The following is a 25,479-nucleotide window of genomic DNA, read 5'->3' as shown; positions in this document are numbered from 1 at the left end:
GGCTGGTGACGCGCGCCGGCCGCGGAGAATGAGGCTGGCCCTCTGCGCCCTGCCGTGCGCTGGAGCCCTGGGTGAGTGGGCGCCGGGAGCGGAGGTGGGGGCCGGCCCTGCTGGGTGCAGCGGGGAGGCACTGGGTGCCAGCAGCGGGTCGGTCACAGCGGGAGCCTGCGCTACGACCGGACAAGCGGGCCTGCGGGGCTGCGATGAGCCCCTAAAAGTGCTTTCTCCACTAGGGCGCACCTGACACTTTGGTCCTCGCAGAAACTCCATTAACTAGGGAGAGGGTTGTAGACTGCGACTAGCTGGCCAAATCCTGTCTGTGGCTTGGTGTTGTACACAGCTGCCTGAGCCAAGCATGCTTTTCACATCTTTAAATGGTTGAAGGGGACAGGCCGGGCGCGGTGGCTCAGGCCTGTAATCCCAACACTTTGGGAGGCCGAGGTAGTGTATCATCTCAGGTCAGGAGTTCCAGACTAGCCTGGCCAACGTGGTGAAACCTCGTCTCTACTGAAAATACAAAAATTAGCTGGGTGTGGTGGTGTGCGACTGTAATCCCAGCTACTCGGGAGGCTGAGGCATGAGAATCACTTGAATCAGGGGGGCGGAGGTTACAGTGAGTGGAGATCATGCCACTGCACTCCAGCCTAGACAACAGAATGAGACTTTGTCAAAAAAGTTGAAGGGGAAATCAAAAGAGCAATATTATGTGACATGAAATTTACATAAAATTCAAATTTCAGTGTCCATAAATAAAATTTTATTAGAATGCAGTCATGCTCACTCAGTTAAATATCATCTAGGGCAGCTTTCAGGTTTGTCCAAGTCAAATATCTCTAAGTTTAAAACATTTTATGTGGGAATAAGAATTGAAATTCCAGGCACGTACACAGACTGGATGGTCCTCCATATGTCCAAAGAACAAAGAGAAGATTGGAGGTTCCATAGAAAAGGAGAAATGTTCTTCCAGAAAGTTCATTGGCACAAGTAAAGTTTTGGGGAACTGGCAAGTCCTGATTGTTGAGGGGCTGCAGCAGGTAAAACGAGGTTTCAGTAGGTGCTAACTAAAACTGGTCTTAGGTTACAATAGGCAGTTTCGGCAGCCAGGCTTGCTGAGAATTTCACATGTGGAGCAATGTTATGTGTCCCCAGTGCTTTTTTCCCCCGACTTCTCACTCTGTTTTAGTTGGTTATGACAAAAATGACCGACTTCTGCATGATCAACTTCCACAGGCTTCAAGGTCAGAGTTGAGTAGTTGTGACAGAGACTGTGTGCTATTTACTCTTTAGCCCGTAACAGAGTAAGTTCATGACCCCTGGCCTAGAGGTTACTGATCCTCTTTACAGTGAAGGAAATGGGGTTAGAGGAGAGAAGGGATTTTTTCACCCTGGGCTTAAGTGTTATTATGAAGTGTAGGGAAGGAGCAGGCGGGTCATGTGTCAGGTGTGCCTAACATCTAACCAGAGGGGTCTTTCTTGCCCCAAACTGGATAGTGCTTCCAGTACTTTTACCATACAACAGAGAGGTAGAGAGATATAGGGAAAAAGCAATCACCATAGAATGAGATCCACCTGTCACTCACTGCTGTGTGGCTCTGAGCTGTCCCTTGACATCTCTGAGCTGGTTTCGTTCACTAGCAATTGCCTTTTCACAATAAACACACAAGAACTGTGAAAATGAGATACTGTGTCTAGTGGCAGGCAGAGCTCTAGGCACAGGTGAGTTACACTGGTAAAAATCCTGTACGTAAATGCAGGGGGTCCCTTCCTGTTTTGTGAGGGTGGGCTCCTCCAGGGCTCTTGGCTGGGTCATTTGAGGAAGGGAGTGATGCAAAGTCAATCAACTCATGCATGTGAAGAGCCCTCCCTGGCTCAGCAACTATTGGTTCTGTCCAGCCCTGGTTCTGCCATGTCTGAGGGTGCTGTAAATAATTTCTGGAGTAGAATATCTTATGTGGAAAGAGGGGTAACTTCGGCAAGGGCAGAGCAAGAAGATGGAAGGAAAGGAAGTACTGTGCTGGCCCCTCCCTGGCTCAGCATGGCCATGTGGGGCTACACAGAGAGCTCTGCTGGGGCTAGGGAAGGCTGGAAAGTAGAGCACAGATGTGGTTCAATGGCAGTTGCAAGGAAACCCAGAGTGCAGCCCGTCTGGGATTGTTTCCAAATTCTTCTGGAACAGTGCTGCTTGTTCTTCCTCTGTCTTTTGTCCTGGCATGTCAGGCTCTGATCAAAAGTTCATTTTCCCAATTCACCCTGTGTTTACAAACTGGAGACAAGAGCTGCCCTACCAAAAATTCATTTTCCCAATTTATCCTGTGTTTACAAACCAGACAAGAGCTGCCCATTCTGGCCTCTGCTCTCACCTTCCCTCCTTCTTGGCTGCTGGACCAGGCCGGAGTCTGGGATATGCTTTCTTCAAAGCTCAGTGTTCTAGTCATACAAGAGCTATTCTAGTGGCAAATGATAGAAAAACGCAACCAAAGTAGCTTAAATAAAAAAGACCAAAGGGAAGAGGACCGTTATTGGTATGCCCCGCAAGAGCCAGTAGCCAAGGGCTCAGTCTGCATCTCCACCTTGGCCTCCACCTCCTTTCTCAGCTTTTTGCCCTTCTTAAGAACTTTCTCTTTTCAGCAAGCATACACAACTTTCCTGTTTCAGGAACAGTCTGAAATATTCATAGTGGGCTCTGATTACTCCTACTTTAAATTGTCATATGGCCAGTGCTTTTAGTGAGTGATCTAGTCTAGGTTACTTGACTCTGTCTACCCTTAGCTTGCTTATGCATACTTTCTCTTTCTTTTAAACATCTTTTTTTTTTTTCTTTTTATTGAGACAGGGTCTCTCTCTGTCACCCAGGCTGGAGTGCAGTGGTGTGAGCATCGCTCACTGCAACCTCAAACTCTTAGGCTCAAGTGATCCTCCCATCTCACCCTCCTGAGTAGCTGCAACTACAGGTGTGCATCAGCATGCCCAGCTAATTTTTTTTTAATTTTCTTTTTTTTGTTGTTATTATACTTTAAGTTCTGGGGTACATGTGAAGAACATGCAGGTTTGTTACATACTTATACACATGCCATGGTGGTTTGCTGCACCCGTCAACTTGTCATCTACCTTAGGTATTTCTCCTAATGCTATCTGTCCCTTAGCCCCCCACACCCCAACAGGCCCCGGTGTGTGATGTTCCCCTCCCTGTGTTGATGTGTTTTCATTGTTCAACTCACACTTATGAGTGAGAACATGCGGTGTTTGGTTTTCTGTTCCTGTGTTAGTTCGCTAAGAATGATGGTTTCCAGCTTCATCCACATCCCTACAAAGGACATGAACTCATCCTTTCTTATGGCTGCATAGTATTCCATGGTGTATATGTGCCACATTTTCTTTATCCACTCTATCATTGATGGGCATTTGGGTTGGCTCTAAGTCTTTGCTATTGTGAACAGTGCAGCAGTAATCATATGTGTGCATGTGTCTTTATAATAGAATGATTTATAATCCTTTGGGTATATACCCAGTAATGGGATTGCTGGGTCAAATGGTATTTCTGGTTCTAAATCCTTGAGGAATTGCTACACTGTCTTCCACAATGGTTGAACTAATTTACATTCCCACCAACAGTGTAAAAGCGTTCCTATTTCTCCACATTTCCTCCAGCATCTATTGTTTCCTGTATTTTTAATGATCACCATTCTAACTGGCATGAGATGGTATCTCATTGTGGTTTTGATTTACATTTCCATATTAAACAGTGATGATGAGCTTTTTTACATGTTTCTTGGCCACATAAATGTCTTTTGAGAAGTGTCTGTTCATATCCTTCACTTACTTTTTGATGGGATTATTTGTTTTGTTCTTGTAAATTTGTTTAAGTTCCTTGTAGATTCTGGATATTAGCCCTTTGTCAGCTGGGTAGATTGCAAAAATGTTCTCCCTTTCTGTAGGTTGCCTGTTCACCCTGATGACAGTTTCTTTTGGCCCAGCTAATTTTTAATTTTTAAAAAGTTTTTGTAGAAATGGAGTCTCACCATCTTGCCCAGGCTATAGTCTTGAACTCCTGGGCTCAAGTGATTCTTCTGCCTCAGCCTCCCAAAGTTTTGGGATTACAGGTGTTAACCACTGCACGTGGCCTTTAAAATCATTTTTATTGAAGTATGATTTATCTATAATATAATACCATGCACTCAGTTAAAGTATACGTACAGTCCAGTGAATCTTGGCAAATATAATGATTCACGTAGTTATCACCAAGATAAATGACATTTTCATCTCCCTCAAGATACCCCATTTCCTCCTCCCAGTCGTTCCTACTTTCTGCCACTATAGATCAGTTTTGTCTTTTCTAGGATTTCACATAAGTGGAATTATACAGTATATTGTGCTTTGTTTGGCTTTTTTTTTTTAACTCAGCATAATTGTTTTGAGAGTCATTCATGTTCTTGTGTGTGTGTGTGTGTCATGGTTCATTCCTTTTTATTACTGAGAAGTACTCTAATGAATGGCTTTACCACAGCTTATTTACTCATTCACTTGTTGATCGACATTTAGATTGTCTCCCACTTGGGGCTACTATGAATAAAGCTACCATAAACATTAGCAGACAAGTCTTTGGGGAAATTCTAAATATCCAGAATTACTGGGGCATACTGGTAAGTGTATGTTCAATTTAACTTTGAATAGTTGTGCCATTTTACATTCCCACCAGCGGCGTATAAGAGCTTCAGTTGCTCCATGTCCTGTTGGTGCTCGCTGGTATCAGTCTTTTCAGAGTTAGTCATTCTAACAGGTATGTGTTCTAATAGGTATGTAGTGAAATTGATCTCCATGTGGTTTTAATTTGCATTTCTATGGGGACTCAAGATGTGAAGATATTTTCATGTTCTTATTGGCCATTCCTGTATCTATATATAGCCTGCTTGCCTGCCTGCCTGCCTTCCTCCCTCCCTTCCTATCCTCCCTCCCTCCCTCCCTCCCTCCCTCCCTCCCTCCCTCCCTTCCTTCCTTCCTTTTCTTTTTTTCTTTCATTCTTTCTTTTTTTGGAGATACGTTCTCACTCTGTTGCCCAGGCTGGAGTGCAGTGCTGCAATCATGGCTCACTGCAGTCTCAGACCTGGGCTCAGGAGATTCTCCCACCTCAGCCTCCTGAGTAGCTAGAACTACAGACACATGCCACCACACATAGCTAATTTTTTATTTTCTGTAGAGACCTATGTTGGTCTCAACATAGTGAGACCAATCCTCCTGCCTCAACCTTCCAAGGAGCTGGGATTGTAAGCACATAATATCGCATCCAGCTACTCTTCACTTTTTTTATTTTTAATATAAGTACAGTGGTGGCTGAAAATACAGACTTCTAAAAAAGTCCTTATCTTGAAATTCCACACAAAAGTGCCTGGCCTGCATAATTCCACTCCTTTGCTTGTGCTTCTTACCCTGTGTTGCTACTACTTAAGAAATTTTCAAGTAAATTTGTCCCTTTTCATCACTGGCATGGGATTCTGTGTAAGGTAATTTGGCATCTTGTGTTCTCTTTCTTGAATATTTCCTACCTATAGACAGTTAAAAGGCAGTATAGGTTTTGGAGTCAAACAGACCTGGATGGTTCAAATATTAAGTTCAACTCCAGTTGTTTAATTCCCTGACAGTTTTTAAAAAATCTTTTCTCTAAAACAGCCTACAATAACAACTGTGCAAATTAGAGGAAAGAAACATGCTTGGCACACTGCCTGAGATATTACAACTAAGAATATTAACAATAAAGGAAAAATGTTCATCCCTTTTAATAAAGAAATGCAAATAAAACCATTCTAAAAGTAACAGTTTATATCTAGTAATTAATGACATTTCTAAACTGATAACACTTCTCACTGGTAGGTTTGCAGTGAAATTGTTGTGCATTGCTATTGGCATTATAAATCATACATTTCTATATCATTTCTGAAAACCAATTTAGAAATATTCAGTAAGTCATAAAGATGTGCATACATTTTCATCTGTTTTTGCTAATGTGTGTGTGCGTTTATGGAAAGAAAGATTTCTTAGAGGAATTTGACCTTACACAATTGTGGGTGCTAGTTAAGTAGTCTCTATAAGACTGTTGTCTTTTTGCATCTGTTACTGGGGTTTGCAGAGGAGTCGGTCAGGAAAGAAAGATGTATGTAAAGTGTGCAAGAACTACCTGGAGGCCATAATCATGAGCTGGAGCCCACAAGATGGACTAAAACCCATGTCAATTATTTTTGCTTCTCATCTTGATGGTGTTCACAAGGCCCAGTGGTCTTTTACCTGTATACTAAACCTCTCTCCTTTTTTTAAGGTAATTGATCTATTAAATGCATGGGCATTGCCAGCCACCTCTGGCAGGCTGCACTGGCTGGCCCCTGCACACCCACTTCCTCAGCCGGTCCTGGGAGGCGTGTGCAGATGCACGGGCCCTCAGTGAGGGCTGCTCTCTCACACACATGTGCGACCTGGAGGCAGCAGCCCGCTCATGCCCTGGGGTCCATGTCTCTGTGTGGAGCAGCAGTGGCCAAGTTCTTCTCCAGCAACTGTGTCTCCTGTGCAGACATGAATTTCCCAGTTGTGTCAACTGTGTGGGGGGAAAGGGAGAGACTAGTGTGCCTGTCCTCCCATGAACCGTACTGTGGCTACACAGGAGCCTTCAAGTGAGTGAGAGCCCACTGCTGCTTCTCCTCAGCCTGACACTGGGGAAACAAAAGCACAGAGTGGACAGGGCCCACCTCAGTCCACACAGAGCAACAGTGTGGAACCTGGGGTCCCAGGTGCCTCCCATGGCCAACCCTTGCTCCTAACCATCCACAGAGCACTCTTCTGTGTGGGAGCCCCTGGCCTCCCCAGAGCTTGGGGTCTGCCCATGTTCCCCTCCTGGATGAGGGAATGCTGGGAAGACAGACTCGTGTATGGGACTCTGAGATCTACAGACAAGGGTCTCAGTTTTCGAAAGGGCCAAAGGCCAAGACCTCCCAGCACACATCTTTCTGCTAAGCTGCTACTTGTGCATGCCTCTCCCCATCTCCCTCTCAGCCCCTGGCAGGCACCTCTGCATACTCCATGCTCCATAAGAGAAATGGCTACTACTCCAAGGCTATCCAAAGTTATTAGCCTCCATGTAAAGCCTTAAAGCCTTTAGTTTTTTTTTTTTTTTAACCTGTTGCTTTTGGCTGCTTTCTAAGAGGAAAATGAGGGTCCGTTTTTCCCACCCTGCCTCCTCAGAGTTGTCTGGGTTCGTGACTTCCAGAGCTCCTGGCTGTTTCTGGCCTGGGCTTAGCTGTGGGGTTCAAAGGCCCCTCAGACAAAGTCATCGCCTCTTTGAGACAGATTGATACTCAGGAACTCCGAGCAAAGCCCTGTGAGCCAGCGGCCTGGGCCAACCCTCAGAGGGGCTGCATGGGCAAGAAGCGAGGCCTGTGCCTGACTGTGGCTCTCCTGTCTGTCAGGTGTCTGAAGGGTGGTGTGGGGCATGTGTGCTTCGTGAGGCATATAACAGTGTCTGGTAAGTGCTAAAGAACCTCATCGACCCCACCCTAGACAGAGGAGCTAGTTATTTATTTATTTATTTATGTTTTGAGATGCAGCCTCGCTCTGTAGCCCAGGCTGGAGTGCAGTGGCGTGATCTCGGCTTACTGCAACCTCCGCCTCCTGGGTCCCGGTTTAAGCAATTCTCAGCATCCCAAGTAGCTGGGATTCCAGGCACGAGCCACTATACCTAGCTAAGTTTTGTAATTCTTAGTAGAGACGGGGTTTCACCTTGTTGGCCAGTCTGGTCTTGAACTCCTGACCTCGTGATCCACCTACTTTGGCCTCCCAAAGTGCTGGGATTACAGGCATGAGCCACTGTGCCCAGCCAAGGAACTGGTTCTTATCCAAAAATTGCCTTATATAGAGAAATGGGTGAAGCTCATTAATGCCACAGGAGAGTTCCTATGTAAGCATAGAAACATAGAAATAGAAATCCTGTTGCAGTAATTCCCCTTATCGACAGTATCACTTAACATAGTTGGACCTGTGGCCAACCAAGGTGCGAAACATTACATTACCACTCTTGCACCTTGGGGCCATTGCTAAGTAAAATAAGAGTTACTGGAACACAGAAGCCCTGTCATACCACAACGGTGGATCTGATCATGGAGAAGGCTACTAAGTAACTAACAGGCGGGTAATGTAGGCAGTGTGGATACAGCGTTGACAAAGGCAGGATTCACATCTGGGGAGGGACAGAGCAGCACAGTGAGAGATTCTATCACGCTATCAGAACAGCAGGCAATGTCGTACTTGTGAATTGCTTATTCCTGGCACTTTCCATTTATGTCGCAGTGCCTTCACAAGAAGGGTGACTATGGTTTAAGAATGTATTTTGAGAGAGAGAGGCCATCTTCGCTTAACTTTTATTACAGCGTATTGTTAATAATTGTTCTATTTTGGCTGGGCACAGTGACTCACACCTGGAATTCTCAGCACAGAATTATTATAACTTGTTTTAATAGATGGTAAGTATTGTTTAAATGTTCATAAAATGTGTTTAGTAGACTTATAGATTAATCAAACTGAGCACTAAAGAAAGAAGAAACACAGCAGTCCCACCTTATTCAAGGGGGATATGTTCTAAGACCTACAATGGATGCTGGAAATCATGGATAGTGCCAAACCCTAATATAGTATTTTCTTCCTATACATACATACTTATGATAAAGTCTGGTTTATAAATTAGGTACAGTAAGAGATTAACAACAATAATTAACAATAAAAAAGAACCATTTTTTTTTGAGACACGATCTTGCTCTGTTGCCTAGGCTGGAGTGCAGGGGCGTGATCATAGCTCACTGCAACCTCCACCTCCAGGGTTCAAGCAATTCTCCTGCCTCCTGCCTCAGCCTCCTCAGTAGCTGGGACTACAGACACACACCACCACGCCCGGCTAATTTTTTTGTATTTTTAGTAGAGACGGAGTTTCACTGTGTTGGCCAATATAGTTTCAATCTCTTGACCTCGTGATCTGTCTGCCTCGACCTCCAAAAGTGCTGGTATTACAAGCATGAGCCACTGCGCCCAGCCAGGTCCTCACTTTTTACATGGGTCCCAGTTCTTTACAACCTAATGTCTTTCCCTAACATGAAATTGACTTCAGTGTCCTTTGTTCCCTTGTTCAATTATTCACAATTCACTGTCTCCTCATTATTACACATTGACCTGCTTTGTTAGCATTTTGGCAATTGATGCACATCTTATTATCCATAATTTTAATTTGTGGGGTCACTTATGGGTCTCATCAAGTTGTGCCAAATAATAATTATGTCCTTTGGATGCTCAAGTTACCAAACTTAATAATAGTGGCAGCATCTTCCATCTCCCCCTGAAGTATCTGAAAACATCCTCACTTTGTGGAAACCAGATTGTGCCAGACCATCTTGACTAACCTTTGCCCAAAGTCACTTGTGTACTATTTTGCAAGATTCCCTTCTTGCCTGGTAGGAGGATGTCATGAGACTATGACAATGAGTGGGGATGGAGAGCCCTGGGGTGCTGCTGCCACCCTGGGCCCTGGAGTGGCCAAGGTGGAAAAGTGATTTATTTCTGAAGTCATTAGGTCATATTGATTCTCTAAATTTAATTCTAACATAACTAAATCATTTTGAAACTTTTCTTTTAATGTAAAGATTTAAAATATATATTCTAGAGAAAAAACTGAATTAAAATTGTAACCACTCACAGGAGCCCTGATTACACTCCTCTTTCGGTTTGAGATTTTATCAACTTCAAAGGCCATCTGAGGCAGAAGAATAGAGAATTAGGGTAATCAAGGGTTAAGGCAGAAGCAGTAGCGCAGCAGGTGCAGTCAGTTAGTTCCAGGCAAGATTAGGCAGCATATAGGCGGCATCCTCTCTCTCAGAAGTCTCCCCTTCAGCCTCTGATTGGCCACGAGCCATCCTTCATAGGGTGTAACCAATTAGAGGCCTCTAAAGGGCACCTGGGTGTTACCAAATTCTTTTTGCTTAATAAAAACCCTAAAGAACACTGTAATCAGGGCTCTTGAGCTGCTTACTGGACCCTGCTGCCACTCTGTGCCGTGTACTTTCCCTTCAATCAATCTGCACTTTCGTTGCCTCATTCGTGCATTTTGTTCAATTCTGTGTTCAATGTGCTGAGAACCTGGACCACTCACAGTCAAGACTTTCCATCTGGTAACACATCTGTATTCGTTTTCTTGGACTGCTGTAGCAAAATACCATGAACTGGGTAGTTTAAGCAACAGAAATATATTGTCTGATACCTCTGGAGGCTAGGATGCCAAGATCATGGTGTGGGCAGGGTTGGGTCCTCCTGAGAGCTGTGAGGGAGAATCTGCTCCAGGCCGCTCTCCTTGTTTCCGGTGGTTTGCTGGTTATCTTTGGTGTTGCTTGATTCACAGACACATCGCTTCAATCTCGGCCTTCACATTCACATGGCCTTCTCCCTATGTGCATGTCTTCCGAGTTCAAACTTCCGCTTTTCAAAAGGACACAAGTCGTATTGGATTAGGGGTCCACCCTATCCCAGCGTGACCACATCCTAACCAATTACATTTGCAAGGACCCTATTTCCATATAAGGTCAAATTCTGAGGTAATGTGGATTAGGACTTCAATATATGAATGTACTGAACCCACAACACTTTCTAATACCTAGACAGTGGAATCAAAGAGCCTGTTTTCCTCATAGGGTCTTTCTGGTTCATCTTTGTACCTGCAGAGAACCCTGACTGTGCTCCTAGACCTCCTTCCAGCTCTCTGCCCTCACAGTTTTCTCCCGCAGTCTCTGCCTCAAAGGGAATGTGGCCCCTTTAGTGGGGGACCTGGGCTGTCCTGGCATGGTAATGTGTCAGCCCCAGACAAGTTACCTTAAGTCTCTAAGTCTCAGTTTCCTCATCTGTAGAATGAGATAATCATATTACTGGCCTCTCCCAGTTGTGAGGATTAAAAGCAACAGAGCCCGAGAGCCTTCAGGAAGTCTTTGATGAGCTATGACTGCCCAGCACACATTTGCTGTCACCATTCCTATTAGCAGAGCCACAGAGAAGTGGGGCAGTTGGAGGGCCCTGGGCCAGGCACACCTCCCAGCCCTGTGTCTATCTGCAGTGAGACTGTGAACCAGCTGTTTCACTCCTGAGGCCTCTAGTCCTTACCTGTATAAAATGTGTTTGGAAAAAATTCTCTCTCAGTCCTCTTCAGGTCACATATTATATGGTTCTGTGAGGGTCAGGGATCATCCTAACCATGGCTCATGGGTCTCCTGTAGTTGGCTCACCTGGGCTTTCCCTCCCCAGAGGACTTGGCAAACAAGGCTGATAGGGATGAGTATGAGCTGCTTTGCTTGGACAACACCCAGAAGCTGGTAGATGAATACCACTTGGCCTGGGTCGCTTCTCACACCGTCGTGGCCCAAAGTGTGGGTGGCAAGGAGGACTTGATCTCGGAGCTTCTCAACCAGGTCCAGGTATGCCCACCCGCCATCCTCCCCTCAGGCTTAGTGATCCCTGCTTGGATTTAGAGGGAGGTTAACTTCCTCGCTTTCCTGCCACTCTGAAAGTCCTGATGTGTTCAGGGTGCAGTGGGAGCCCTGCCACAGTTGGTCCTCTTCACTGACAAGCCACTCAGTCTGTATGCATTATAGACAGCAGAGGCATAAAACCTTGCCTGGCACCATCAACCTGCTGGACTAAAGACTCTCTGCAGAAGTTCCTCTTGTTCCACTTAATTATTTTTCATTCTAAACGGGTTCTCGGGATGAGCTCACATGCCCACTTCCTCTACAAAGTGCTCCCCTGTCATCCGACAGCCGATGATCCTACCCTCCTGACACCTCTGCCAATGCTCTCTCCTTAGCACTGGGGGACTCAGAGACAAACTAGGCAAAGGCTTATCTTGAGTCATTCACAGATGAGTGTGGAAGACATACGGGTACGGATTCTCACCCAGCGGAATGGCACCACCTCAGGGACATGGACGGTGTCCTTTGTGGAGGACAAAGGGACTGATTCGCAGAGTGTATTTGGGAGTAATTGTGTGTTCCCTAAGGAGGTGGGGGATAGGGGTTGTCAGGGAGGGCAGCAGGAGACATTTCATGTAGTCACTGAGAAAGCAAACGCCAGCCAGCCATTTGAAAGAGCACGTGGGTGGGTGCCGCTGTGAGCTATGTCAGGAATGGCTTTAGGCCAGTCAACCAGAGTCCTAGGCAAAGAGCCCTTTGGTTTTTGGAGGCCAGAAAGGGGAAGGGACTGTTTGGTGTCCTACAACTGCTCCTTCAGTGGCAGGTTGGCATCGGGAGAAGAGGAGCTCGGGAAGTCTGACTGCAGCCCACAGTGTTGGATCACCAGCCTCTGCAGGATGGAGACCACCACAGGCCCTTAGGGTGTTCACATGACCTGAGCGCAAGGCAGCCTTCGCTGAATGCCCCATGGGAACACAGAGCAGCAGCCCGCAGTGAAGAGGGATGGATCTGAGGGTGGCCCCTGGCAGTTTCCCTGAGGCCACACCAGGCAGACAAGCTGGAATGTGAGTAGAGCTTTCCCTCACCATGCCCCAGGGATGCGGGGGACCTCAGCCACTGCCTTCACCCTCAGCCACTCATGTCTTGCTTTCTGTTTCCTTTGTCTGTTTTGGGGTTTGTTTTACCTTTACCTCTATGCCATCCTCCCTCCTTCACCATCTTTTGTCCTTTCAAAAGGAACACTTTGGAAAAGAGAAGTCATCTGAATTTCAACTGTTTGGCTCTCCTCATGGGACAGATCTGCTGTTTACTGATGCTGCCCATGGGTTTTTAAAGGCCCCACCTAAGATGGATGCCAAGCTGTACCTGGGATATGTGTATTTTTCTGCGACTCAGCATCTAGAAAGAGATATGCAAGGTCCCTGAAGGTACTGGCCAGCCTGGGCAGCAGGGCGGGCCAGGGCCATCATGGGAGGCTTTTCTGGTGCCTGCAAGCCGCACCCAATCTTTATTGGCCTGCAGAGCCCAAGGGAGCTACTAACTGCATTGAGTTCATGAGGGGGTTTTCTGCTGAGCTGGAAAAAAGACCAGACCTATGTGATTAGAAAAGGGTTTTAAAGACCTTCATATTCTAGACAACTTGAAGTCATGATGGTTCTGGCTCCTTTTTATTAGCTGGGGTCATCCCACCCAAGGTGAGTCTATTTGATATGGAGAATAAAAATAGTCCATCCTAAACTGAAGTGGGAACGTAGCTGCTACCACCATCCAAAGGTTTCTGGTCTGGCCAGCCACTGGATCTCTAAGCTAGCTTGCTTCCTTCCTTCCCTTTCTCCCCTTCCCTCCCTCCCTCCCTCCTTCCTTCCTTCCTTCCTTCCTTCCCTTTCTCCCTCCTTCTCTCCCTCCCTCCTTCCTTCCTTCCTTGATTCCTTCCTCTAGCTTTACCCTCCATTTAGTCAACCAGTAGGTATTAGCATCTACAGAAGGGCAGCTGCTGTGTTAGATGTGGGCAAATGGTGGTGAGCAAAGACACTGAGTGAGGGGAGAGCAAGCAGGCCCATCCAGAACAGAACTCGTGGCTGCCAACTGGGGCATGCTTCCTGGATGGGGAGCCCAGTCTTGCAAGAGAAAACCCCAGAGGGCCCTGAGCTGCACTAGTACTCAGAGTGGCCTCCCTGGGGAGATGATGCCTGAGGAGCTGAGGTCAGGAGCAGGGGGAAGCTCTGTCTTCGTTGCTTTTTCTGAGAACTGAGTTCCTTATTTCTCCTGGAGGGTGACAGGCAGGAATGAGCAGTGTCGTGGGAATGAGATATGTCAGCGCTGCTGCTGCCACTGAGGGCCTCGTTGGACAGCTACTCTGCAGCCAAGGGCACTAAGCTCCCAGACCGACCTGGGGCTTCCTTTGGATCCCTGGTTCTTCTCTACCCAGCGTAGGTCAGGAAGATACCCAGAGAGTGCAGTGGTGCACAGTGGGCCACCATGAGAGGGCCAAATGTGATGAGTGGAATGCTGTGAGTGGTGGTGCCTTGGAATGCACCATGGAGGAGACCCTGGAGGACTGCATCACTGCCATCATGGTAGGAGGGCTCTGCTTTGAAGGCTGGGCTCAGACACTCAGATACACAGCACTTCTGCCAAGTCTGGCATTGAAGATCTCCTTCCCAAAGGAGATCTTTTTTTGTGTGAGGGGGAATTGGTAGATTTAAGGGCTTACGCAGGCAACGGTTAGAACTCAAGTATTTTTCCACCAGCGCTTTTGATACCACCTTCGATCTCCGGGCCCCGGTGCTCCCTTGCCCCAAGCTGAGCTGTCTCCCACCTCCTACTGGCGATGGGGCAGGAACATCTTTGTTCCAGAAGACAGGGCTGAGCAGTTTCTCGGTAAACACCTCTTCCTTAGCCTCCAGGATAAGGACACCTGGTGTTTGCTGTCCCCCACCCACTCCGTGGGCTCCTCCAGCTCTGAGCAGGACAGAAACACAGAGCCAGCCAGCCCAAGTGCTGGACTCCTGGGTGGCTCAGCTCTGGAGTCCAGGGAGCTCAGGGGAGTGTCTTGCCTAGGAGCCACAGGAAGTAGGGTGACATTCCAGGCGATGGTCAGGGTTACTGTGAATTGTGAAAGCAGATTAACATTTTCAATCCTTTAATTGTAAGTCTATTTTTTTCTGATTATAAAATATTAAAATAAATAAATAAAAATAGGGCTCTAGTAAGTCATGGTCACACCATTGCACTCCAGCCTGGGTGACAGAGCAAGACCTGTCTCTAAAAAAAATCAATAACTAAAAATAAAATCATTCACAACTTCATCACTCAGAGATCATCATCACATAATCTCTAGTGATGAAATTGTTGTTATGAACTTTTTGAGAACTATTTTTATAATTAGGAAAACATAAATTTATAAATAAAAGAATGAAAATTTGACAAACTTAGAAGGCTATGCAACCATTTTGTTTAACTTGAGAAGACCCTCATTTTGGTAAACTTTCCTAGCACCAATTTATAAGATTAAGATCTGGATAGTTGGCCAGGCACAGTGGCTCACGCCTGTAATTCCAGCACTTTGGGAGGCCAAGGTGGGTGGATCACAAGGCCAGGGATTTGAGACCAGCCTGGTTGACATAGTGAAACCTGTCCCTGCTAAAAATATAAAAATTAGCTGGGTGTGGTGGTGCATGCCTGTAATCCCAGCTACTTAGAAGGCTGAGGCAGGAGAATTGCTTGAACCTGGGAGGCAGAGGTTGCGGTGAGCTGAGATCACACTATTGCACTCCAGCCTGGGTGACGGAGTGAGACTCCGTCTCAAAAAAACAAAAAAAGATCTTGATAGTTATATAGTTTCCTAAATGTGTCAGTTGTAAGGATTAAATAAATCTGAGTACTTAAAACATTGCCTGGCATGTGGTAAGCAGTGTTAGCTATTATTATTATTAAAAATCCAGAGGACAGTTGGTACATTTTCTTAAATAATGAAACACTCATTTAAATGATGACTATGTAATATTCCACCAAGTATGCTTGCCTCCATTTATTTAACTAGTTTCTCAGTGTGCATATTTGAGTTATTTGCAAATCCTTTGCTATTATAGACAATGTGGGTTTGAAAAATCTTTGTATCTATAAATGCCTATATTTCTGAGTATATCTTTAATATTAATGATAACTAATTCTGGAATTTCTGTGTGTCAAGCACATTTATGAGCCCTTAACCTGTACTACTCATTTAATCTTCATAATAAACTTATGGGGTATAATTTTTACCCAACTGATGGATGAAAAAATGTATATAGCATAGTATTGAGGGATGTGTGCTTTGGGATAGACAGATCTTGGAGGCCATCTGGAATAGTGGTTTTAAGGAATTAAATTGCCTAGGTTTAAGTCTTAGTGGCCATCAATTGGACACACTTTTTTTTTTTTAGATGGAATCTCCTTCTGTCGCCAGGCTGGAGTGCAATGATGTGGTCTCGGCTCACTACGACCTCCACATCCTGGGTTCAAATGATTCTCCTGCTTCAGCCTCCCAAGTAGCTAGAATTACAGGTGCTCCCAGGTCCTTCTGCACCCGGGGCTTTGGATCCCTGGATCTTCTCCACCCGGCCTAGGTGCAGACAACTCCCAGAGGTTGCAGTGGTGCGCAGTAGGCCACCAGGAGAGGGCCAAATGTGAGGAGTGGAGTGCTGTGAGTGGTGGTGCCTTGGCCACCACAGCCAGCTAATTTTTGTGTTTTTAGTAGAGACGGGGTTTCACCATGTTGCCCAGGCTGGTCTCGAACTCCTGACCTCATGATCCACCCACCTTGGCCTCCCAAAGTGCTGTTGATCGAATACACTTAACCTCTCTGCTTTCATTAATAAAAGAAGGGAAATTCTAGTACCTAGCTTATTGAAGTTTGTGAGGAATACATGAGGTAATCACTGTGAAGTGTTTAGAAAGGAGCCTGGCACATAATAAGGCTTAGTAAGTTTTTGCTGCTGTAGTTCCTGTTTTTAGATTTCTAAAAGGGTAGTGAACAGGTCAAAAGCAAAAAGTGCTGGGCACTGTGGCTCACTCCTGTAATCTCAGCACTTTGGGAGGCAGAGGTGGGTGGATCACAAGGTCAGAAGTTTGAGACCAGCCTGACCAACAGGATGAAACCCTGTCTCTACTAAAAATACAAAAATTAGCCAGCATAGTGGTGCATGCCTGTCAGCTACTCAGGAGGCTGAGGCAGGACAATTGCTTAAACTGGGGAGGCAGAGGTTGCAGTGAGTCAAGATCGTACCACTGCACTCCACCCTGGGCGACAGAGCAAGACTCTGTCTCAAAAAAAAGCAAACAGCATGTATGTATAGTGTATGTTTTTATCTTGGTGGCCTTAATCTGTAAGGATACATTTTTTGCTCTATTAGAAAACTTAATTGATTAAAATAACAAGTTAATTATGGGTGAGTTATTTAGATAAATGAATTATTTACTGAAAGTCTTATTAGCAGTGAGTACAGTGCTAATGGGATTATAGGAATAGATGTGAACTCCATCATCTGGAAGAAACGTGTCCCACAGAAAGAGATTAAATGCAATCCCTGAGTGACTGTGGTCCCAAAGAAGGGGCGGTGAGGTCATGTCCAGGACTCAGCACGGGTCTCATGAGAGGACACAGAGATGCCCAGGGGGCATACCGAATGATACCTTGCTTAGTTGGTGCCTCTCATTTTATTATTGACTATTGAGATTGAGAAGCTCCTGACTTTGGATGGAGTAATGTCAGAGTTTAATGCCATGTACCTTGATTGTTTTTGTTTTTCTTTTCAGAGCAGTTTAGGTCGAAGTGTGTGAATTAACTCACCATGGAAGGCAAGTTAGGATCAGTAACACTGGCTCAACGGTAAAGGCCCATTGTTGGAGAGAGGAAAGCCTTAAACACAAATAAAAATGACTAGCTAAGCTGCAAACCTCTCCTGGGGCTGTAATATACTCTTTGCAGGGTACTTTATAGTTGGCAAAGGACTCCTGTTTGCACCATTCCCGTTCTCTCTTCTCAGCAGCCCTGGAGTATGTGGGCATTGTTGTCCCATGTTATGGAGCTGGAGTCTGAAGCTCAGGGACTGTGCGACTGGCCCAGGGCCACACAGCCAGGAGGTGGCTGCACCTGGGCCTGAGAAGAGGTGGACTGACTGGAAACCCCGGACCCTTCTTGACACTGCACTGCGCCTGGGCACATGCTGCATGGCCATCTCTGCATGAAGGTCCACAGCCGGGGCCCATTCCTGGTATTTCTGGGGCTGAGTGGAGACCTCACGAGGGAAGGAGATTCGTAGATGCTGCTAATGAAGATGAGGAGGAAAATCAAATCCACCATTCGGCTTTTAGCCAGCTGGAGTTTGATAGCAGGGGAGTTGATCAGTCTTTAGAGCAGGAGACCACCACTAGGGGCAAGTTCCTCCATTCTTTGTCTCCAGATAAGCAGAGAGGGTCTGTCTCTAGAACCTACTCCCAGAAAATGGATAAAGCAGTGGTTCTTGGGTGTGATCTCTGGACCAACAGCATTGGCATCTCCTGGGAGTTTGTTGGGAATGAAAATTCTGGGGCTCCATCCTAGACCTTCTGAGTCAGAAGCTCTGAAGCTGGGGCTAGCAATCTGTGTTTTGACGAATTTAATGCACATTATGGTTTGAAAACTGCTGTGATAGAGAATCCTGAGGTGAAATCCAAGTACATACTTGGGTTTAGAGTTTCTTCTGAGGCAGGAGAAGAGCTGGGGAAGGTGAGGGGTTTGGAGCATCACAGCACAAGGAGCTGTGGTCTCTGTCCCCTGCCGAGCACTGGGTCATGGGAGCCTGCACAGCCCACCCTGCACAGAGGTCACTGGGGTGCAAAGTTGAGGCATCACTTCCCTGCTCACCTGCAGCAGCTCCCCTTCCTGGGTGGCAGGACCCCAGCCCAGGGATATGCCGTACCTCACCCCTCTCTGCTGTCATGGCTAAGAAGTCTTTTCTAAGCTGTGTCTTCATCCCTAATCCTAAAGTCCAACAAAGAGTTTTCTATCTGATATGTATTATTTTCTGATCATTTATAATCAGAAACAACCCTAACTGCTTCAAGAGTAGTTGACATTTTTGGAAACTGCAATGATACACAAATGTAGGTCAACAAGTATGCTTAGAGAACGGTTTAGACACCAGCAGCGTGGCTGACTGTGATGGAGAAGTCACCATCCCAGTAGAGAGGGAGAGAGTTAACCTCAGAGTCACACACACTCATACACATGCCTGGAAAGATGCATGGCAATAATGAATACCATAGGCATAGAAATAGTGGCATCGAAGGATGGCACTATGACAGCATTTGGCTACCAGACTGGTGTCACAGACTGCAGCCTCGTAGGCAATGGCCTGCCATGGCCTCAGGAGAACCTGCTTCACTGGGAGGGGCCTCCAGTCCTGCTTCTGCACTAGCAGCACTGCTGGAAAGCCGCCTCTCTGTTCCAGTCAGCTTGGCATCCTGGCCGTTCCTTGAAGAACTCAGGCACCTGCCCAGGGCCTTTGCACCTGCTCCTACCCCATCTGGAGTGCTTGTCCTCCTCAGATCATCATGGCCAGTTCCCTCATTTTCTTTAAAATTTCTCAGGGCAGACTTAATTTTAAACCTATAAACACACATGCATGCACATAACCTTCCCAATACTTCACATCCCCCTTTCTTGCTTTATGTTTTATTTAGCACTTATTACTCTCTAGCTTACTACATATTTTATCTACTTACCTTGCTTCATGTCTATTTTCTTCTGTAAAATGAACAAGGACCCCGTTGGTTGTAAGTGAGAAAATCTCATGTGAAGCTGCTTACACTAAGGGTCCTGTCTTAACAGGTGCTCTGGGTGCTCCCTCCTTGTAAGGGCTGAGACCTGAGCCTAGGAGGCCAACCAAGATGCTTTAAGGGTAGAGTTGCCACATGCAATTCAGGATGGCCAGTTAAAGTAGGGTTCCAAACAGACAACACCTGATTTTTTAGTGTAAGGGATACCCCTGCTTGTCTTTCTCTGCACATCTGCCTCATTTTTCTTCTTCCCTGAAGGGTGGGTTTTGGTTTCTCAGGCTACCTGGAGGGAAATGTTAGCAACCAGCAGTCCCAATGTTGTTACAAAGGAGCTCATCAGTTGCAAAGGAGCAGTCAAACAACGACCATAGCATATTCATCCCAATGTTCAGGAAGGAGATCGTCAGCTCAGTTTGGGTGAAAGCTTCCTGTCCACACAACCCATGCAGTGAAGCCACGCTGTAAGGGGACAGCTGCCTCCACTGTGACCACATGGATTGAGGCAGCTGGGGTGGGGAGATTCAGTTCTCAAAAAAGTAACAACGCTTGAGGGACCAAACAAGAACTGAATACACAAAGGGAATTTTGTTTTCCTAGATACAAAAATCACATTATAATGATGTAATAATACTGGCTGGTTTAAATAGAAGAATAACAAATACATGAAAAAGAATTGAGTTCCAAGAGAGATTCATGGAGATATTGCCATTTGGTCAGTAACAAAGGTGACATTTCAAATCACTGGGAAAAGGATGAACTTGAGAGGTCCAATAAAATATGTAGCAAGAAAACTGGTCTCTGTATTCCCTGATGGGAGCACATTTAATGAGTTAGTCCTGGACGCCGGACAGGCAAGGGTCCAGGATAGCGGTGGGAAGGTGTGCTGATAGTGAGTGAGGATGATTTCTTTTAGGTATTTGTATGAGTGGGGAAGAGAAGCCCATTGCTGGAGAATGGGATGGGATCAAGGCAGGGTTTATTGTTTTTGCAGAAAGAAAAGGTATATAATGTGATGAAAAGAGCCCAGTGAACAGGAAAAGGTTACAATTGAATGAGAGAGAGAGTATAGCTATAGCAGAAAGTTGCCAAGAGTGAGGATGGGGTTCTTGGTAAGGACACGTTAGCTGTGAAGGAGACCTCCCTTTCTCTGTACCTGGATGGCAGAAGAGGGCACTGGAGATGCAGGCAGGCAGATCTGCTGGAAGGATGCTGAGAAAAAGCCACATAATGATTTCTGTGTTTTCTCTGGGAAGCAGGAGCACAGGTCAGTGCATGAATGTTGCGGGGTTGGGGGATGTGGAGAGGCAGAAGTTTGTGGAAAGGGGAAACTATTTGCTCTACAGAGTGGGGAGATGGCTGTCTAGAGCAGTGCTCCACACACTTGAGAATGGATCAGAGTCTCCTGGAGGGCTTGTTAAGGCACAGGTTCCTGGGCCCACCTCCAGAGCCCCAGAATTTGCATCTCTAACAAGTTTCCAGCCAACACTGATGCTGCTGGTTCCTTGCCTCCAACTTTGAGAACCACTAATATAGAGTAGAGAAAGGAAGGCCAGGAATGCTGAGGTGAAGCTAAGGATCAGGAAGGTCTCTTTTTGTCTACCTACCTTACCCTGAGGTGCAGACACATCTAAGACAGGGGATTGTGCTCATTCAGGACTGGGATTCTATGAAGGGGCACGAAGAAAAGAAATAGGATAATGGAGCTTAGGAAACGTGAATGGGAGTGATTGATCCTAGCTAGGTATAGAGGGACCTGAAGAATAGGGGGAAGGATCCAAGATGGCCAAATAGGAACAGCTCTGGAGTGCAGTTCCAGCAAGAACAATGCAGAGGGTGAGTGCCCACCTCATTTCCAAACAAATTTTCACTGCCCACAGACCAGGAGATTCCCGGGCCGAAAAGTGCCATGAGTTTTCAGCACGGCAGTTTCAGCTGGTGCCAGCTTGGCGCACAGAAACTCACACAAATCTGGGCAGCCGTTTCAACTGGCACCTGGAATGCCTGCGAGACAGAGTCACCCATTCAACTAAAAGGGAGGGGGCAGAGACAGGGAGCCAGGCAATCTGGCTCAGGGAGTACCACCCCCACAAAACAAGCGATCTGAAACGCTCTGGATTGAGAATTTCGCTGCAAGAGCAGCTTGCTGGACCCAGGACGGTCCAGCTCAGTGGTGGTAAGGGCGACCACCACTACCAAGGCAGTTCACACAGCAGCTGGGCAGAGCCTGCAGCAGTTCAGCAACACCTCTGCTGGCAGACTGTGACTAGACTACTCTGTGCGGGGCAGGGCATCTATGAAAAAAGGCAGCAGCACAACAGGAACTTATAAATAAAGCCGACCTTCCTAGGACAGAGTACATGGGAAAAGAGGCGGGTATGAGTTGCGCTGCAGCAGACTTAAAAGTACCTGCCCAGTATCTCTACATGGAACAACAGGGCTCCTAGCATAGCACTTGAGCTCCTGTAAGGGACAGACTGTCTCCTCAGGCAGTTCTCCAACCCCTGTATATGCAAAGAGAAACCTCATAAAGGAGAGCTGAGGCTGATATCTGGCAGGTACCCTTCTGGGATGAAGATAACAGAATAAACTGGCAGCAGCCCTTATTGTTCTGCAGCCCCCGTGGGTGATCCCTAGGCAAGCAGCGTCTAGAGTGGACCTCCAGCAGTCCTGCAGCAGAGGGGTCTGACTGTTAGAAGGAAAACTAAGAAACAGAAAGAAATAACTTCATCATCAATGAAAAGGACATCCACTCAGAGACCCCATCCAAAAGTCACCAACTACAAAGACCACAAGCAGATAAAGCCACTAAGATGAAAAGAAACCAGGAAAAAGAATGAAACCACCAAGAACCAGAATGCCTCTCCTCCTCCAAAGGATCACAGCTCCTCACCAGCTAGGGATCAAAGACGGATGGAGAATGAATCTGATGAATTGACATAAACAGGCTTCAGAAGGTGGGTAATAACAAACTTCTCAGAGTTAATCTGCTTTTTAAAAAAGATTCTTAAGGTGCAAGTTTAGATCAATTATTCAGAACATTCTTCTTTTCCAAAACAAATATTTAAAATGATAAAGTTCCTTCTAAGCACTGTTTTAGCTACATCCCATAAATAAAAATATATATTCATTTATTTTTAAATTGACACAGTGTAATTGTACACATCTATAGAATACACTTTGATGTTTTGATACATATCTATATTGTATAATAATCCAATCAAGGTAGTACATCCATTGCCTCATGAATTTATCATTTCTTTGTGGTGAAGACATTTAAAAGCCTCTCTTCTAGGTGTTTTATAATATACAATATTGTACTGTTAACTATTGTCATCCCACCATGCAAGGAAACACCAGAATTTATTTCTCCTATCTGATTGTAACTTTGTATTTGTTGACTAACCTTTTCTCCCCTCATCCCTTCCTTCCTCCTAACCATTGTTCTACTTTCTGCTTCTGGGATATCAGTTTTTTTTTTTCTGCTTCTGGAATATCAATTTTCTTTCCCATGTATGAGTGGGACCATGCTGTATTTGTCTGTCTTTATTTGGCTTCTTTCACTTAACATCATGTTTCCAGGTTTATGCTCGTTGTTGCAAATGACAGGATTTCATTCTCTTTTACAACTGAATAGTATTCTATTCCATATATATACACCACATTTTCAAACTTGCTCATCTGTTCTCAGACACTAGGTTGATTTCGTATCTTGGCTATTGTAAATAGTCCTGCAATAAACATGGGAGTGCAGATATTAATATTTCTTTGACACATTGATCTCATTTCCTTTGGATATATAACCGGTAGTAAGATTGCTGAATCATATGGTAATTATATTTTTAATTTTTTGAGAAACCTCCATACTATTTTTCATAATAGCTGTTCTAGTTTACAATCCCACCAACAGTTTGTAAGTGTTCCCTTTCTCTACATTGTAACCAATACTCATTTTCTTTTGTCTTTCAAATAGTAGCCTTTCTAACTGGGGTGAGGTGGTATTTCAGTGATTATGATTTACATTTCCCTAATGATTAATGATGTTGAAAATTTTTTTCATATGCCTGTTGACAATTTCATGTCTACTTTTGAGGAATGTCTGTTAGAGTCTTTTGCCTATTTTAAAAGTTGAATTATTTGTTTTTCTGCTGTTAAGTTCCTGATATATTTTGGATATTAATCCTTTGTCAGATGTATAGTATACAAATGTTTTCTCCCATTTTGTACATTGTGCCTTCACTCTGTTAACAGTTTTCTTTGCTGTGCAAAAGCTTCTTAGTTAGTTGCAGTCCCATTTGTCTATTTTTGCTTTTGTTGCCTGTACAAATGTCTTATTTAAAATATCCTTGCCCAGCCCAATGTCATGAAGGTTTCCCTTATGTTTTCTTCTGGTAGTTTCATAGTTTGGGGTTCTACATTTAAATCTTTAATCCACTTTGAGTTCATTTTTGTAAATGTGATAGGTAGGGGGTCTAGTCTCATTCTTCTGCATATGGATATCCAATTTTTCCAGCAGTATTTATTGAAGAGACTGTTTTTCCCCAATGTGTGTTCTCAGCTTTGTTGAAATTAAGTTGGCTGTAGTGGTGTGTATATTTATTTCTGGGCTCTCTATTCTGATCCATTGGTCTATGTGTCTGTATTTATGCCACTACCATTCTGATTTTGTTACTATAGTTTTGTAGTATAAGTCAGGTACTGTGATGCCTCCAGCTTTGTTCTTAGTGCTCAGAATTGTTTGGGCTATGCAGAGTCTTTTGTGCTCCATATAAATTTTATGATTGTTTTTTCTACTTTCATGAAGAACGTCATTGTCATTTTGAAAGGGATTACATTAATTCTATAGATTGCTTTGTGTAGTATGGCCTTTTTTACAATGTTGAAGTCCCCTATTATCACTGTATTCAGTATATCTCTCTGTTTAGGTGTAATAATATTTGCTTTATAAATTTGGGTGTTCCATTATTGGATAGCATAACAATTGTAAGCATATCTACTTAGAACTGTTATATCTTCTGTTGAATTGATTCTTTCATCACTATCATCTTTCTATAATAAACTTGTCTCTTTTTACATGTTTTTGTTGTTGTTGTTGTGTTTTGAGAAATGGTCTGGCTTTGTCACCCATGCTGGAGTGCAGTGATATGATCTTGACTCACTGCAACCTCTGCCTCCTGGGCTCAAGCCATCCTCAACTTCATCTGAAGTCAACTTCAGCTTCCAGAGTAGCTGAGGCTACAAATGCTTGCCACCACACTTGGCTAATTCTTTTGTATTTTTTGTAGAGACTAGGTTTTACCACGTTGCACAGGTTGGTGTCAAACAGCTGAGCTCAAGCAATCTGCCTGCCTTGGCCTCCCAAAGTGCTGGGATTACAAGCATGAGCCACCCTGCCTGGCCTCTTTTTACAGTTTTTGACTTAATGTCTATTTTATCTGATGTAAATATGGCTACTCCTGCTTGCCTCTGGTTTCCATTTGCATAGAATATCTTTTTCCATCTCTTCGCTTTGAGTCTATGTTTCTGTCTTTAATGATGAGGTGAGTCTACAAGACTAGAGAGTACATAGTTGAGTCTTATTTAAGTCTTGTTTACTTAGCCACTATATCTTTTAATTTGAGAATGTAATCCATTAACATTCAAAGGCTGTTATTGATAGATAAGAACTTACTCCTGACAAAAATGTCAATTGTTTTTGGTAGTTTTGTAGATTGTTTCTTTATTCCTCCTTTTCTTGTTTACTTCTGTGATTTGGTGGTTTTTTGTGGTTTCCCCAAATATAAGTATGGATTTGGTCATTTCTCCTTTCAGTTGTTCATATATTTTGAGGCTCTGTTATGTTCATATGCATTTAAGATATTGTGCCTTCTGGATGGATTGACTTATTATCATGAAATGTCTGTAGTTTTCTGCTTCATTGGATATAAATATGACCACTCCACCTTTTTTATGATTAGTGTACACATAGTGTATTGATTTTCATTCTTTTATATTTCATTCACCTGTTTCTTTACATTAAGTTAGATTTCTTACAAAGGATATATAATTGGGCCTTCTTTCTTTCCTTCCTTCCTTTTTAGAGTTGGAGTTTCACTCTGTTTCCCAGACTAGAGCACAGTGGTGCAATCAGAGCTCACTGTAGCCTCCAACTCCTGACCCTCCCAAGTACCTGGGACTATATGCTCATGCCACCATGCCTGGATAATTT

The 25,479-nt window shown here is 44.8% G+C and overlaps 2 protein-coding genes across 7 annotated transcripts in view; one reads left to right on the top strand and one right to left on the bottom strand.

The window, feature by feature from the left end:
• TOPBP1 (DNA topoisomerase II binding protein 1) overlaps window positions 1-25,479 on the bottom strand; it is a 172,569-nt gene that overhangs the window by 81,720 nt on the left and 65,370 nt on the right. The window lies entirely within an intron of this gene.
• Window positions 5-17,410, top strand: LOC144579929 (serotransferrin-like). The gene is made up of 5 exons (XM_078354216.1): window positions 5-71; window positions 11,311-11,480; window positions 12,292-12,538; window positions 12,711-12,901; window positions 17,271-17,410. Exons 1-3 carry the CDS (start codon window positions 29-31, stop codon window positions 12,331-12,333), a joined length of 255 nt encoding a protein of 84 aa, XP_078210342.1. The 5' UTR covers window positions 5-28; the 3' UTR covers window positions 12,334-12,538; window positions 12,711-12,901; window positions 17,271-17,410.

Source organism: Callithrix jacchus, chromosome 17 (genome assembly GCF_049354715.1).
Source record: "Callithrix jacchus isolate 240 chromosome 17, calJac240_pri, whole genome shotgun sequence".
NCBI lineage: Eukaryota > Metazoa > Chordata > Mammalia > Primates > Cebidae > Callithrix > Callithrix jacchus.
Note: the sequence above shows the minus strand (reverse complement) of the source record. Positions and strands in the feature narration are given on the sequence as shown.